We start from the raw sequence: 17,469 nt of genomic DNA on the forward strand, positions 1-17,469 counted from the left end.
TTTTTAACTACGCCGTCTGCGAGCGGCCTTTTTACCATATTAAAAAAATGCGGCTGCAAGGCATGTGCGTGCCCGCTTTTAGTCTGCTTGTTAGAGTGAAAGTGTTAAAATGTAAAATCTTGTACCGTCCTTTTAACTATCAACTGGAAGTTGGAATTTCAAGTTTATCAGCCTCTGCAGGGATTGTGACAATCTTTCCTGATTAAAGACAAAAGAGATATGTGATCGTGATGCAGAAACATCAGAGTCAGTTATATGTACAGAGATCAGGCCTTCAGTATCACTTGCACTTGGCTACAGACGTGTTGTTAGGTAATTTGGACATTCTGAATTCTTCCTCAGTATATCCGAACAGGCGCCAGAACGTGGCGACTAGAGGCATTTTACAGTAACATCATTGCAGTGTTAATGTAAGCCTACTTGTGACAATAACGATTATTATTATTATTTGTAAGCTTCACCCTCATTGGGCGTGATCGAACAACCACGCTGCACCCAAAAGCAGCGTGCATGGTGCAAAATGGCAGATATAAGCCGGGAGACCCTGCCCCTGGGTCTACCCGACTCGCAATGTCTCGCAAGATCTAATGTGACCTTGTGAAGCATTGCGATGTGAATCCTGCCCATTATGGATGGGAACACTTTTTTGGCAAATCTGCACAGTAGAATGAGACAGCTAGTCTAACTCTAATATGAAGTTTCCCGAGGCACCCGATGCGTTGGGATCTATTCCCTTCACTCAGAGGCCTTGGGCGAGTGCCATTCTCTACTGGCCTTGACAAATTGGGAACAGACAGAATGGCACTCGTACAGGTTTCCCAGGAGGCCCCCAGCTGCATGCCCTTTGGGTAGGGTGGTACCCTGGTGCTGCTAGTGCGAGCCTGGCACCCTGGCACTGCCAGACTGGTAACCTGGCCGTATCAGCGTGGCACCCTGGTAGTGCCACCTGGGCACCATCCTGGCACTGCCAAGGTGCCCAGATGGCACTGCCAGGGTACAAGGTTGGCACTGCCAAGGTGCCAAGCTGGCATTTCTCTCTCAGCGGCAATAAGGCCGGGGGTGCCATGCGTGGGTGTTGGGGGTGGGAGTGCAGGGGTCCTGGGAACCCCCTCATAGCGAGTTGGGACTTCGGGCTGAGTTGGGGGTCGCGTCGGGGGCTCCAGTGATCGGGATGACATTTAAAAATGGTGTCCCACTCTCTCACTACACTGAGGAATTCCGGCGAGAGAGCTCCTCAGTGCAGAAAACAGGGCTAAGTGCGGCCTCGGCTGCGCATTCCCAACTGAGATCCGTATCTAACCTGAGTGATATTAGAAAGTGATGTGTTTCTCGCCGCTATGAGCACCGGAAAAAGGCGGCTAAACGCGCTCGCTATGGGACTTTGTTCCCATTTAGTTAAAACGTGCCCTTATCTCCCAAAGATATCTATATTACTTTTCTCCCTCGGGGAAGTTTTGATGTTGGTACTTTTGGAGCACCTCAGCTCCCCTTGCCCTATCTCTTATAATTCACTGTTCTCTTGTCCTTCCTTAAAATCTCCTTCCATATTTACTTTCCTATCCATATTCATGACCATTCCATTATCTCACCATTTCCTGTTGGCTCTCTGTCTGCAGGAAGACCATTTCTGACCACCAGCTTATATGACCCAAGAGAAAATTGTCCCACAAGCCACTTACAACAGCACCGTCAAAGTTCTTCTGTTGATCTTTGTCCACAGCAGCTGTCAGTTTACTCAACCGCTCTTTCACTTCTGTGATTAATTACCTTGTTCCAGTGAAACGATTACTGTTTCCTATCCCAGTCATTTCCCTTGGTATGTCCCACATCTTTGCTCTCCCAGGTCCATGGAACACAGTCTTGAACTTATGGTGCATAATTGTCTTAGCCATCCATCACTGGATCTGCCTGAACCATACCAAGTTCTACCTTTCCTCTGTCAAAACTGCTGACTACGATTAGCTACAATTATCCTGGAGAGCAAAAATAACTTCTGGACTCTTTTCCCAATTACAAACTGCTCTTTAAGTTCCTTTTCCCATCTCCTCTTTTACTTCTAATTAGTTTTGCCAGCTAAAAGTTACATGGACAGTGTCTAGAAGGAATCATCATTGAGAGAATGGAGTTTGTTTTGTCTCAGTAACCGACCAAGTTATCGCACAATATGCTTTGCTGGGAGGATAGGAAAGCAAGTATCAACCATTTACTACCTTAATTAGTTGCAGTAATTGTCTTGAATCTTGGATTTGTTTATTGTCACGTGTACCGAGATAGAGTGAAAAATATTTTTCTGCGTGCAGCTCAAACAGATCATTTAGTACATGAAAAGAAAAGAAAATACATAATGGGGCAACACAAGGTACACAATATAAATACCTAGACACCGGCATCGGGTGAAGCATACATGAGTTTAGTATTAATCAGGTCAGTCCATAAGAGGGTCATTTAGGAGTCTGATAACAGCGGGGAAGAAGCTGTTTTTGAATCTGTTTGTGCGTGTTCTCAGACTTTTGTATCTCCTGCCTGATGGAAGAAGTTGAAAGAGTGAGTAAGACGGGTGGGATGGGTCTTTGATTATGCTGCCCGCTTTCCCAAGGCAGCAGGAGGTGTAGGTAGAGTCAATGGATGGGAGGTGGGTTTGTGTGATGGACTGGGCGGTGTTCACAACTCTCTGAAGTTTCTTGCGATCTTGGGCTGAGCAGTTGCCATATCAGGCTGTGATGCAGCCAGATAGGATGCTTTCTATGGTGCATCTGTAAAGGTTGGTCAGAGTCAGTGTGGACATGCCGAATTTCCTTAGTTTCCTGAGGAAGTATAGGCGCTGTTGTGCTTTCCTGGTGGTAGCGTCGACGTGGGTGGACCTGGACAGATTGTTGGTGATGTGCACACCTAGGAATTTGAAGCTGTCAACCATCTCCACCTCGGCCCCATTGATGCTGACAGGGGTGTGTACAATAATTTGTTTCCTGAAGTCAATGACCAGCTCTTTAGTTTTTCTAGCATTGAGGGAGAGATTGTTGTCTTTACGCCACTCCATTAGATTCTCTATCTCCCTCCTGTAGTATGACTCGTCGTTGTTCAAGATCCGACCCACTATGGTCGTGTTGTCAGCAAACTTGCAGATGGATTTCAAACCAAATTTTGCCATGCAGTAATGTGTGTGAATAGGGAATATAGTAGGGGGCTAAGTACGTAGCCTTGCAGGGCCCAGTATTGAGGACTATGGTATGAATTTTCAGCAAAATGATCTTGGAGATTTTCACCATTATAAGGTAAATTTTAAGGAAAAATTAACAGTTCATATTATTTTCACGAACTCAGATTAGCAAACTACATAGTAACTTGCTCAAAATATTTAGATACATTTCATTTTTTTGAAATTTAAAAGTGAAATATGTGTTTTCTTTTTTTAGGATTCTTGGCTTTTACAAAGGAATCTTGCCTCCCATCCTTGCTGAGACCCCTAAAAGAGCTGTCAAGGTAATTGCAATGTGTTCTACCTATAATCTGTTTCATAGTATTTACAGTGCTGAAGGAGGCCATTCAGCCATTCGACTCTGCACTGGCTCTTGGAAAGAGAACCCTACTTAAGCCTACACCTTCAACCTATCTCCGTAACCCCACCTAATCTTTTTGGACAATAAGGGCAATTTAGCATGGCCAATCTATCTAACCTGCACATCTTTGGACTGTGGGAGGAAACTGGAGCACCCGGAGGACACCCACACAGACAAGGAAAAAGTGCAAACTCCACACAGACAGTAACCCGAGGCTGGAATTGAACCTGGGACCCTGGAGCTGTGAGTGCTAACCACTGTGCCACTGTGCTGTCCCAGACAGTGTGAGGCTGTGCTTCCTGCCGTAAGTTCAGCGGCCTTGTGATGAAAGGGTACAAATAAGTTGACTTTTGGATGCACTCAAATCCATCGTTATCAAGCAGAAACCCTTCCTGCCTTACATCAGAGAAGAATATTGGCACAACTGAGTGCTTGATCATGGCAGATAATTCGAGAATGGGTTCCGAGCAAACTTTAGCCTGTTGATCAACAGAAATGGGGCCCATGTAAGGGCCCAGGCTGAAAACTAGCAATAGAAGAATAATTTCCTCAGGATATTTTGGACTGTATATAGCTTACTCCTGCAACATTTTGAGAGAGGAATTCCAAGAACTTCCATTCCCTTGATATCACATCCTTTGATAGGAGCTTAATCCAAGAAGTAAAAACACACAGATTTTCAAATCCCTTCTGTATTCAAAGTATCACTGTTCAGACTGAGGCACAATCAATTGAACAAAGATTAGAGTTGGATATAACTGAGGCTTTATTGCTCTAAGATGTGTGGCCTCCCACAGCAGCTGGTGAAATGGCTGCTGAATGGAGGACACCCATATTTATACTCCGCCTACTGGGCGGAGCCAGCAGGCAGGGACTACCGGCGAACCTGTAGTACAGGTCCTACCTTACATCACTTTAAACAAGTGCAACAGTGGTTTACCACATTCACCCCCTGTTAAAATTGAGCCCGGCGGGGGGTGGTGGAGAACTATATACAACAATGAATTTATATTTACAGTATTTGATCAGAAAAAAAAATGTTTTTTGAAGTCCGGTGCCAGTTAGAGATTTAACCGGTCTGGTGCCTTGATGATTCGCTGGGAGCGACGTAGCGGTGGCGGCGATGTCGATGCTGGCCTGATGTTCGGTGACTCCGGGAGCTTGCCGATATCTCTTCAACCTCGGCGTGAGCAGGGGAAGGACGGATGGTCCTGGTGGGGTTAATGCTGGGAGCGCCGGGGGAGGGGAGGGTGGTGCCGGGCCGGAGGGATGCGTGTGTGTGGCAGCTGCTGGTGCCAGGTCCCTGAGGGAGACAGTATCTTGGCGGCCGTCGGGGTAAGCCACGTAGGCATACTGGGGGTTGGCATGGAGCAATTGCACCCATTCCACCAACGGGTCCGCCTTGTGGAGGCGGATGTGCCTATGGAGCAGGACTGGTCCTGGAGCTGCGAGCCAAGTCGGGAGCGACATCCCAGATGTGGACTTCCTGGGAAAGGCAAAAAGACGGTCATGGGGTGTGTTGTTCATAGCGGTGCACAGCAGTGAACGAATGGAATGGAGTGCATCAAGGAGGACTTCCTGCCAGCGAGAGGCTGGGAGGTTCCTGGACCGTAGGGCCAGTTGGACGGCCCTCCATACCGTCCCGTTCTCCCTCTCCACCTGCCCGTTTCCCTGAGGGTTATAGCTGGCTGTCCTGCTGGAGGCGATACCCCTGCTGAGCAGGAACTGACGCAGCTCATCGCTCATGAATGAGGATCCCCTGTCACTGTGCATATAGGCGGGGAAACAGAACAGAGCGAAGATAGTGTTTAGGGCTTTGATGACAGTGGCAGACGTCATGTCGGGGTATGGGATGGCGAAGGGGAACCTGGAGTACTCATCGACCACACTGAGAATATACGTGTTTCGGTCGGTGGAGGGGAGGGGCCCTTTGAGATCCACGCTGAGGCGTTCAAAGGGGCGGGATAGCTTGGGCCTCTTTTTCGACGGATGAGTGCCGAATTTCTGAGGCATTAAGGGCGCGGGAAAAGAATGCCACGGGTCTGCCTGCCTGATTGAGGGTGGCGGCAGGGGCGACGTCCGATGCGTCGCTCTCGACTTGAAAGGGCAGTGTCTCGTCTACTGTGTGCATCCCGGCCTTGGCGATGTCGGCTCTGATACGGGCGAACGCCTGCTGTGCCTCGGCCGCCAGGGGAAAATGGGTGGACTGAATGAGTGGCATAGTTTGTCCGCATAGTTTGGGACCCACTTGGCGTAGTACAGGAAGAACCCCAGGCAGCGTTTAGAGGGCCTTGGGGCAGTGGGGGAGGGGAATCTCCATGAGGGGGCGCATGCGGTCGGGCTCGGGCCCCAGAACTCCATTCTGGACCACATAGCCGGAGGCCAGGGAAATTCTTTGGTTGGCGGGGTGTACCGCGAAGGAGCAGCGCCTTACCGTATCCGGGTGTATGAAGCTTTCAGTGCTCCCGGAGTCCAGCGGGCAAGAGGGCACGTGGCCATTGATTTTCACCCTGGTCGATGCGGTGGCCAGGTTGTGCGGACGAGACTGGTCGATCGTCACTGAGGCGAGTTGTGGTCGGTCATTGCTGGCGTCGGATGATGGGGAGCCTGGGGGGCCCAGGTCCTGGAATGCTGTCAGTGTCCATGTCCCGTGGGGGAGACAATATGGCGGCGCCTGAAGACCCTGCGGGGGCAAAATGGCGCCGCCCATGGGCTGCACGTTGCGGGGGTTGGACAAGATATTGGCGCCCATGGGCCGCACATGGACTGAGGGGGAGAGATGGCGGCGCCCACTGGCCGCGCGTGGCCCCGGGAGGTGAAGATGGCGGCGCCCGCTGGCCGCGCATGGTCCGGGGAGGTGAAGATGGTGGCGCCCACTGGCCGCGCGTGGTCCGGGGAGATGAAGATGGCGGTGCTCATTGTTTGTAGCCTAGGGGGGTGGGGGCGATAGCGGCGACTGCGCGGGCCTGGCACATGGAGGCGAAGTGCCCCTTTTTGCCGCAAGCCTTGCAAAGGGCAGCGCGGGCCGGGCAGCGTTGGTGAGGGTGCTTCTGTTGGCCTGTTGCTCATTTTAGCCTTAGTTTACTTTATTCTTATTCTCTCACCTTTGCTCATGAGTCGCCAGGTATCTTTCTGATACCGCCAAGTGGTTCAAGTCCAAGTAATGATTAATAATGCAACACACCGCTTAGTAAGAGTTAAATCAACGCTCATTTATTATATACAGCAATTAATACTGATACAATAATCCTACTTCTAGACTACTACCTACCACTAAAGGCCAATACTTAACTTTGGAAATGGCCCACCAGGTCAGGGAAACGAATGGTCTTTCGAATTGGTTCTGAGCCTGCGGGATTCAAAAGCTGGTACAAGTCGATAGTCAGGAGCGCCTATCTGGTAGCGATCGCTGGAGTAAGACTTACAGTTTTCTTGTAGAAGGGTCTCGAAGGTTGCGAGCAGGAAGAGAAGGGTCGAGTTGAACTTGGCCCCTATTCTTATAGTCCCCAGGGGCTTCCCGCCTCTCGGGGCGGACCTTGTACCTGGTTCCAAGTGATTGGACTTGGTCCCAATCACTTGGTTCGATTTCTCCAATACTGGAGCGATTCCTTGATCGAGGGGTGGTCGTTTACCTTTCTTTGTGTTAGCCCCTACTGGCGCCAAAAGGTCTGGGTCGGCTTTCAATTGCTAATTTGTAGCAATTGTTCTTGGGGATGGCTGATTAAAATGCAGATGGCTGGGTTGTTGTGATGTTGATGGCTGCAGGTATCGGTCTGGACTGACTTTTCCAGAGGCAAATACACTGTTTTGCCTGCAGCTGTCCATTTGAGTCCTGTTGGCTGATTTTCCCATCAGCCTCTTGCGTTCGCCATTTTAAAACGGGGTTTGACCATTCTAATCGGGAATCAGCCATTTTACGTGGCTACAATCCCTCCTTGTGATCCTAACGCGAAGCGTGAAGGATCACATCACTTTGTTGCTTTCCATTCCCTGACCGGGGGGGACACCTATATGGCCTCTGCTCTGACCCTAGCTATGCACAAAAATTTTTACCTAACAATTCTTAGGGCGCTATGTCAGACAGGGACATGCATTACAAAATAACAAACTTGGAACCTCTAATTTATCCTTATTACACTATACTCGCTAAACATTGCATTATCCTATCTTCCTAAAACATACAACAAACTCACATCATTCCATATAATCTTTCCTGGCTTGGCAGTCAAGCTCAGGATCATACAAGGTTTTTTCTCATGAAAAGTTTTGTACATCTTTTTATTTACAGCAATAACGCAAGTGAATGCACTTTATTGTTTTATTATAGCTCGCGGGTGTCGGGGGTCTGGTCGTAACCGAATATAGGGGATCTGATCCGATATACCGGGGTTCGAGCGCGGTACGCTCTCCTTCTCCACTTACGTAGGCACATAGTCTGCACTACACAGTATCGCCAACGCTAACAGTGCTTCGATCACATAGGACAGGGAGTACCAGGTTATGAACCTGGCACACCAGGAAGATGCAGTGTCGCTGGTGACTGGGCTCTGGGTACTGCGGGGCAGTGAAACATTAACGGCTGGAAGGTTTTAAGTCATGGGGTTCGTGTTCACGCGCAACCAAATGTCCAATAGAAAAATGTTGATCACGATGAAGGAAGTCCTCATGGCTGTCCTCTTTCCTTTTCTTTCTTTGAGTTTTCGTTATTTACTCCGATGTCTCCGAGGGATGACCGGTGCTATGGAGGATAAGGTTGAATCCATTTGGGTGGAAATCAGGAATAGTAAGGCGAAAAAGTCACTGATAGGAGTAGTCTATTCGCCACCAAATAGTAACATTACGGTGGGGCAGGCAATAAACAAATAACTGATGCATGTAGAAATGGTACAGCAGTTATCATGGGGGATTTTAATCTACATGTCGATTGGTTTAACCAGGTGGGTCAAGGCAGCCTTGAGGAGGAGTTTATAGAATGTATCCGCGATAGTTTCCTAGAACAGTATGTAATGGAACCGACGAGGGAACAAGCGGTCCTAGATCTGGTCCTGTGTAATGAGACAGGATTGATTCAGGATCTCATAGTTAGGGATCCTCTCAGAAGGAGCGATCACAATATGGTGGAATTTAAAATACAGATGGAGGGTGAGAAGGTAAAATCAAGCACTGGTGTTTTGTGCTTAAACAAAGGAGATTACACTGGGATGAGAGAAGAACTAGCTAAGGTAGACTGGGAGCAAAGACTTTATGGTGAAACAGTTGAGGACCAGTGGAGAACGTTCCAAGTGATTTTTCACAGTGCTCAGCAAAGGTTTATACCAACAAAAAGGAAGGACGGTAAAAAGAGGGAAAATCGACCGTGGATATCTAAGGAAATAATGGAGAGTATCAAATTGAAGGAAAAAACATACAAAGTAGCAAAGATCAGTGGGAGACTAGAGGACTGGGAAATCTTTAGGGGGCAACAGAAAGCTACTAAAAAAGCTATAAAGAAGAGTAAGATAGATTGTGAGAGTAAACCTGCTCAGAATATAAAAACAGATAGTAAAAGTTTCTACAAATATATAAAACAGAAAAGAGTGGCTAAGGTAAATATTGGTCCTTTAGAGGGTGAGACGGGAGATTTAATAATGGGAGATGAGGAAATGGCTGAGGAACTGAACAGGTTTTTTGGGTCGGTGTTCACAGTGGAAGACACAAATAACATGCCTGTGACTGATGGAAATGAGGCTATGACAGGTGAGGACCTTGAGAGGATTGTTATCACCAAGGGGGTAGTGATGGGCAAGCTAATAGGGCTAAAGGTAGACAAGTATCCTGGACCTGATGGAATGCATCCCAGAGTGCTACAAGAGATGGCTAGGGAAATTGCAAATGCACTAGTGATAATTTACCAAAATTCACTAGACTCTGGGGTGGTCCCGGCGGATTGGAAATTAGCAAACGTGACACCACTGTTTAAAAAAAGAGGTAGGCAGAAAGCGGATAATTATAGGCCAGTGAGCTTAACTTCGGTAGTAGGGAAGGTGCTGGAATCTATCATCAAGGAAGAAATAGCGAGGCATCTGGATGGAAATTGTCCCATTGGGCAGGCGCAGCATGGGTTCATAAAGGGCAGGTCGTGCCTCACTAATTTAATGGAATTTTTTGAGGACATTACCAGTGATATCTGGATTTCCAGAAAGCCTTTGACAAGGTGCCACACAAAAGGTTACTGCATAAGATAAAGATGCATGGCATTAAGGGGAAAGTAGTAGCGTGGATAGAGGATTGGTTACTTAATAGAAAGCAAAGAGTGGGGATTAATGGGTGTTCTCTGGTTGGCAATCAGTAGCTAGTGGTGTCCCTCAGGGATCAGTGTTGGGCCCACAACTGTTCACAATTTACATAGATGATTTGGAGTTGGGGACCAAGGGCAATGTGTCCAAGTTTGCAGACGACACTAAGATAAGTGGTAAAGCAAAAAGTGCAGAGGATACTGGAAGTCTGCAGAGGGATTTGGATAGGCTAAGTGAATGGGCTAGGGTCTGGCAGATTGAATACAATGTTGACAAATGTGAAATTATCCATTTTTGTAGGAATAACAGCAAAAGGGATTATTATTAAAATGATAAAATATTAAAACATGCTGCTGTGCAGAGAGACCTGGGTGTGCTAGTGCATGAATCGCAAAATGTTGGTTTACAGGTGCAACAGGTGATTAAGAAGGCCAATGGAATTTTGTCCTTCATTGCTAGAGGGATGGAGTTTAAGACTAGGGAGGTTATGCTGCAATTGTATAAGGTGTTAGTGAGGCCACACCTGGAGTATTGTGTTCAGTTTTGGTCTCCTTACTTGAGAAAGGACGTACTGGCACTGGAGGGTGTGCAGAGGAGATTCACTAGGTTAATCCCAGAGCTGAAGGGGTTGGATTACGAGGAGAGGTTGAGTAGACTGGGACTGTACTTGTTGGAATTTAGAAGGATGAGGGGGTATCTTATAGAAACATATAAGATTATGAAGGGAATAGATAGGATAGATGCGGGCAGGTTGTTTCCACTGGCGGGTGAAAGCAGAACTAGGGGGCACAGCCTCAAAATAAGGGGAAGTAGATTTAGGACTGAGTTTAGGAGGAACTTCTTCACCTAAAGGGTTGTGAATCTATGGAATTCCTTGCCCAGTATAGCAGTAGAGGCTCCTTCATTAAATGTTTTTAAGATAAAGATAGATAGTTTTTTGAAGAATAAAGGGATTAAGGGTGATGGTGTTCAGGCCGGAAAGTGGATCTGAGTCCACAAAAGATCAGCCATGATCTCATTGAATGGTGGAGCAGGCTCGAGGGGCCAGATGGCCTACTCCTGCTCCTTGTTCTTATGTTCTTATGTTCACGTGTACTGCTGTGCTTTAAAAGTGAAGGCAAATTTGTACTGGCACGCCTTTGCCAATGGAATGGACCAGAATCCATTACTGATGTCCAAAACCGTGAAGTAGCGGGAATTGAGTCCCTGCTTGAGCATGGTCTCGGGACTTGTTGCTACGGTGGGGGCTGCTGCGGGGGTGACTTTATTGAGTTCCCGATAATCAATGGTCAGGCGCCACGATCCGTCGGGCTTTCTTACTGGCCAAATCGGGGCATTATTAGTAGAGGCTACTGATCTTAGTACGTCCTGCTCTACTAAGCTCTCTATAACTTTTAGGATTTCTCCCTCTGCTTCTAGGGGGAATCCGTACGGTTTTTGGAGTCTAGGGTCAGGTCCGGTTACTTGTACGGAGCCAGTCATCCGTCCACAGTCGTGCTTGTGGGTCGCGAATGCTGCCCTGTTCTTTTGAAGGACTGCCCTAACCTGCTTGTCCGTGCTAAGCGTGGTCGGGTTGAACCAAAATTCACCTACTGCGCTAATTTTGTTCATGTAGTCCCCTATGTTGAGCGTTGCGGGGGCTCTAGCGGATTTCGCCATCTTCCAGATACACTGGTTGACTGGATCGAAAGATAAGTGGTGGGAATTCATAAAGTCAATTCCCAGAATGTGTTCTGCTATGTGGGGCAGGTCGACTAAAACTACAGGGTGTTTTGTGGTTATGTTACCAATTTGAATGGGTACAGGGGCTGTGATGTGTCCCTGCTGTGAGTGGCCTGTAAAGCAGCTGAGGGTGATAGTGGCTGTAGTGGGCCACGTGTCTTTTTGAAATAGGGTGGAGGAATTTATGGTGGTGCGGGACCCTCCTGTGTCCCAAAGAAATTCGATAGGCTGTCCCCGAATTTTCGCTGCGACTACGGGTCGTCCTGACCTATCCCAAAGAGTGTCGCAGACCCAACTGGGAGAGCCCGTACACCGTCAGTCCGTTCCGGTCAAGTCCGTCTGATCCGAACGGGCGCTAACGCTATGGATGGGCTCTGGTTTTTTTCTTAATCAGAGTGCCTGTCTGTTGGGCTCTCTGTGGCTTTTTGGAGCCATTGCACTCTTTCGCGAAATGTCCCAACTGTCCGCAGTTGTAACATTCTTGGGACTTTGTTGGGGGGCTGCTCTTTCCCTCATTTACCCAGGCGGGGTTGTGATGTGTTGCCTTTACTGCCTGCATGTCTGTGGCGGCTTGCTTTTCTTCGGTGTTTTTAACTGTGGGTCTACTCTGAACAGATTGCTCCCAAACGCGGGACAATCTTTTAACTACCCACTTCTCGTTATGGGCCTCCTCTGAGGGATCATAACTATTACAGGCATTCTGTCCTGCATCTGTGGCATGGGAGATAAGGGTGCGTGTCCATTTGGCCATGTTGGCTGGGGACAAATGGGCATGGTCTACGTCTCTGAAAACGGCTACGAAGTGAATCCACAGGCGTCCTGCGAACGCTGTGGGGTGCTCAGACTTCTTCTGCCTATACTTATTTAGGCCATCTACGGTTATACCCGATCGCATCCAGGATCGCGGTATGCCTTTCTGCAAGGGTGCCTCCTCCTACGTTATGTGGGTCGGGAAGGGCTGCTGCTACCGATGGATCTAAACTTAGAACCATGAGCTTTACATGCTCTCTCTCATCCAGGCCGTACATGTTCGCCTGATGTTTGACGGTGGCAAAGAAATGGTGGGGGACTGCGGCGGGGAGGAACGTTGTGATCTTTGCACATGCGTCCTGTAATTGGGTCACTGTTAGGGGGGTGGAATAGAGAAATTCTGCCTCGTCCGATGTGGCTGTGCGGTGGGTGGTTACAGGGTTCGTTGGAGCCTGAACTACCTGCTGTGTGGGGGGTTGGGGTGCTTTTCTCCTTTGGGGCTTTCCATGCACACATGTTCCCTGAACATATCTCTGCTCTGTTTGTTGTAACTCTTCCCAATCAGGGCCGTCTTCCTGGTCTAACTTTTCCCCAAAGGTTTCCTGAAAACCTTTCTGAACAGAAAGCAGTGACTGCAGGTCTGCAATCTGCTTCCGGCACTTTGCATGATCTATTGTGCTCTGTCTTTGTTCTGTGGTGGCAGCGTGGAGCACTCTCAAGGCTGCCTTGAGATCACTACATTGTTTCAGTAGCGTCTCCACCTGCTTTTCTGTCTCTTTCCTTACCAGGACTGCACGCTACGTGTCCTGATAGGCCTTTTCGTACTGTGATTGGAAACTGCTTAAATGTGCCAGTTAAGACTGGTGACCCCGTTTGGCGTCAGCCACCTCTTCATCCTTTGCTGCTAATTTCCTTCTTAACTCTAAATTTTCTTTCTCAACCTTGCATACATCGACTTTGCTCATCCGATGTATGCCCTCTACTTCTTTGCGGAGCGTCCTGACGATCTCCTCTGTGCCTCGCAATTGTGCCAAACAGGACACGATTGCCATCAGCTTGCGAGCTTTCGCTAAGCTCTTTTTATGTATCTCACTCATGTTCTCCCACCAAGTATGCCCTATACTTCCGGGACCTGATTCTTCGTTATTACAGAAATCATTCCACAGGGGCCATCCTTTGCCCTTGAGATATTTCCGGATTTCCTCTTCCCAAATGGGACACTGTCCCACTCTACTGCTGCTGGTCACTGCGACCGCAAATTCCTCAGGGTTCATGAGGCGCTGCATTGCCTGCATGGCCATCTTTCCTATCCGCTTGCTTCGTTGAAATTTGGAACAGGGGGCTAAGGCGGTTTCGTAGATGCGGGTACGGCTTGCGCTAATTTCCGAAAATACAGACTTCCGACAATTTTGACGCAACAAAAATCTATCGGTTTTACCTTATAGCCCTCTTAGTTACGCATGCATACACACACATCCGAATTATGCCTATTAATCAGAACTGCTTGAACACTTGTGGTTTTCTGTTTCCAATTGGATTCTAATTCAAAATTTCTTGGGTTCTCCCGGAATGGTTTTCCACTTCTAGATCGGGTCCCGTCAGGATGTCGCCAAAATGTTGCTCGTTTTAGCCTTAGTTTACTTTATTCTTATTCTGCCACCTTTGCTCATGAGTCGCCAGGTGTCTTTCTGATACTGCCACGTGGTTCAAGTCCAAGTAATGACTAATAATGCAACACACCGCTTAGTAAGAGTTAAATCAACGCTCATTTATTATATACAGCAATTAATACTTATACAATAATCCTACTTCTAGACTACTACCTACCACTAAAGGCCAATACTTAACTTTGGAAATGGCCCACCAGGTCAGGGAAACAAATGGTCTTTCGAATTGGTTCTGAGCCTGCGGGATTCAAAAGCTGGTACATGTCGATAGTCAGGAGCGCCTATCTGGTAGCGATCGCTGGAGTAAGACTTACAGTTTCTTGTAGAAGGGTCTCGAAGGTTGCGAGCAGGAAGAGAAGGGTTGAGTTGAACTTGGCCCCTGTTCTTATAGTCCCCAGGGGCTTCCCGCCTCTCGGGGGGGACCTTGTACCTGGTTCCAAGTGATTGGACTTGGTCCCAATCACTTGGTTCGATATGCTCCAATACTGGAGCGATTCATTGATCGGGGGGTGGTCGTTTACCTTTCTTTGTGTTAGCCTCTTTGGCGCCGAAAGGTCTGGGTCGGCTTTCAATTGCTAATTTGTAGCAATTGTTCCTGGGGATGGCTGATTAAAATGCAGATGGCTGGGTTGTTGTGATGTTGATGGCTGCAGGTATGGTCTGGACTGACTTCCCCAGAGACGAATACACTGTTTTACCTGCAGCTGTCCGTTTGAGTCCTGTTGGCTGATTTTCCCATCAGCCTCTTCCGTTCGCCATTTTAAATCGTGGTTTGACCATTCTAATCGGCAATCAGCCATTTTACGTGGCTACAGGCCGCAAAAGTAACATTGGGGACCCCCAGGGTACGCGGGCTGGCATGTGGCGCAGGCGTACTGGCTGGGTAAGGCCCCCGCTGGGGCGGCCGTCTGTGGGGTCCACGAGGGGTAGGAGGGGTTGGCCGCGCGGCTGGTGGGGTAGGCCTGAATGTTACGTGAGGCAACCGTCATGGAGAGCGCTAGCTTCTTTGTTTCAGCTAGGTCGAGCGTGGCCCCTTCTAACAGTCTTTGGCGTATGAGGTCCGACCCAATCCCCGTTACGAACGCGTCCCGCATAAGAAGGTTGGAATGTTCGGTGGCCGTAACGGCCTGACAGTCACAGTCCTGGACGAGTGGGATTAGGGCCCGCAAGAATTCTTCTATGGACTCACCAGGGAGTTGAGAGAGAGTGGCGAGTACGTGCCTGGCGAAGAGCGTGTTCGTTTTCTGTGCGTAGTTTTCTTTGAGAAGCGCCATGGCGTTGGCGTAGTTCAGGGCGTCCTGGATCAGCGGAAACACGTTGGAGCTCAACCTTGACTACAGGATCAGTGTCTTCAGAGCCTCCGGAACAGGGGTGGTCGCTGAGTTGATGTACGCCTCGAAGCAAGCTAGCCAGTGATTAAAGTCCTTTTTGGCGTCGCTTGATTGCGGATCCAGCTGCAGGCGATCTGGTTTGATTTGGAGGTCCATCTTTTAGAAAATCTTGGAACAATAAATTGAGGCACGATCAATTGAACAAAGACTAGAGTTGGATACAACTGAGGCTTTATTGCTCTAAGATGTGTGGCCTCCCACAGCAGCTGGCGAAATGGCTGCTGAATGGAGGACACGCATATTTATACTCCGCCTACTGGGCGGAGCCAGCAGGCAGCGACTACCGGCGAACCTGTAGTGCAGGTCCTACCTTACATCACCTAATACAGGTGCAACAGTGGTTTACCACACAGTTTTTCTGGCCTTGATCCACAAATATTCTGGTTGACCTGAGGTGGATGAGGTCAAAAATATACTTGGGGACTTGCTGTACTTGAAGGAGCTTGCAATTTGTCTGATAATGAGGGTATCATGGCCTCCACCAAATTTTCCCATTTGCCCAACTTGTACGTAGGTCCTACATTTTAGGGTTTAAAGGTTAGTGGAGGGTCAGGGAAAGATTTGCTGCCAGCGAGGACTGATGTTAAAGTTGATTTTCACTTACTAATGACACCTCTACACTGTGATAGGCCCTCATGATGTACCATCACTGATCGTCATGCCGACTCAGGCAAATCTCTGTGGTGGAGGTGAAATAGAAAGAAAGAAAAAATGCATTTATATCACACTTCATGACTACCTGACATCTCATAGCACTTCACAGCCATGTAGTACTTTAGAAAGGACTGAAAGTGGGGCGGCATGGGGGTACAGTGCTACCTCGGTTCGATTCCATCCTCGGGTGACTGTGTGGAGTTTGCCCATTTTCCCCGTGACTGCATGGGTTTCCTCCGGGTGCTCTGGCTTCCTCCCACAGTCCAAAGATGTGCAGGTTAGGTGGATTGGCCATGCCAAATTGCCCCTAATGTGTCCAAAGGTTAGGTAGGGTTACGGGTATAGGGCAGGGTATTGGCCCTAGGTAGGGTGCAGACTCGATGGGCCAAATGGCCTGCTTCTGCACTGTAGGAATTTTAGGATTCTATGAAATACTGTTACTGTTGTAATATAGAAAACAAGACATTTAATTTGCAGATAGCAAACTCCTACAAACAACAATGTTTTTGTTTTTGTGATGTTAGAATAGTGCCATGGAATTGTTTGAGTAGAATTGAGAGAGGAGATGGGGGGCCTCTAATTCATCTTTCTTTCAGAACACCGCATCTCTGTCAGTGCAGTTTCCCTCCATACCACTTGCTGGGGAGGCCACTAAATGACAGGAGGCTGTTGGAATGGGGTGGCTCTCGTTTATTGTATGGAAAAGGGGCTTAAGTAGTGATAATTGGTTTCTCGGCACACTACAGCGAGATCCTGATTTCGTCTACGTGAGCAGGCTGGTTGCATGGCAAACTGTTTGGTGTCTGGCGCGGTTCTCGTTTTTGACATCTCCCGCTATCCACCGGCCTCATTTCACTTGCGCGAGAGAATAACGAGGCCGGGGAATCGCGCCCATAGTCTGGGCTCAGGAAACTTTTGAGAGGTACATTTAAATAGTCTTACCCATCTCCTTTTCATGTTTCCATGCTCTCTCTGTGCTCTCATGCTCCTCCAATGCCTTTCATGCCTCCTCCATGTCCCCCATGCTCCTTCCAAGTTCTCCTGCTTCCTCCAGTCTCCATATAAATGGCCCTGCAGGGAGGTAGGGGTGGGATCAAGTCAAGCCCAGTGACCCAGGAAGCAGATCAGATGTGGCCACGGAGGCAGGTGATTGCTGAGGTGGGCTGGTTAGAAGACCCACTTCAGTTCTTTGGGACTTTATCAGAGTTATATTGAAGGCTGTTAGGCCCTCTAGTTCTCCCCAACCCAGTCCTCATGCTTCCCCCATGCCCTCCATACCTCTATGCCACTTCCATGCCCCCATACCACCTCTTTATACCCTCGTGTGCCTTCAATACCGTCCTCCACCGCATCCTTATGCTCACTCACCCTGAATGTACAAAGAAAAGTACAGCACAGGAAACAGGCCTTTTGGCCCACCAAGCCTGTGCCGATCATGATGCTGGAACTAAAA

General features: G+C 48.4%; 1 protein-coding gene across 3 annotated transcripts in view; it reads left to right on the forward strand.

The window, feature by feature from the left end:
• The window catches only part of slc25a21 (solute carrier family 25 member 21), a 920,696-nt gene that overhangs the window by 775,017 nt on the left and 128,210 nt on the right, over positions 1 to 17,469 (forward strand). For all 3 annotated transcript variants that reach the window (XM_072488897.1, XM_072488906.1, XM_072488915.1), the window contains one exon: positions 3,414 to 3,480. In XM_072488897.1, coding sequence (XP_072344998.1) covers positions 3,414 to 3,480 — 67 coding nt within the window. The remainder of the gene's footprint in view (positions 1 to 3,413; positions 3,481 to 17,469) is intronic.

This window comes from Scyliorhinus torazame, chromosome 2 (genome assembly GCF_047496885.1).
Source record: "Scyliorhinus torazame isolate Kashiwa2021f chromosome 2, sScyTor2.1, whole genome shotgun sequence".
NCBI lineage: Eukaryota > Metazoa > Chordata > Chondrichthyes > Carcharhiniformes > Scyliorhinidae > Scyliorhinus > Scyliorhinus torazame.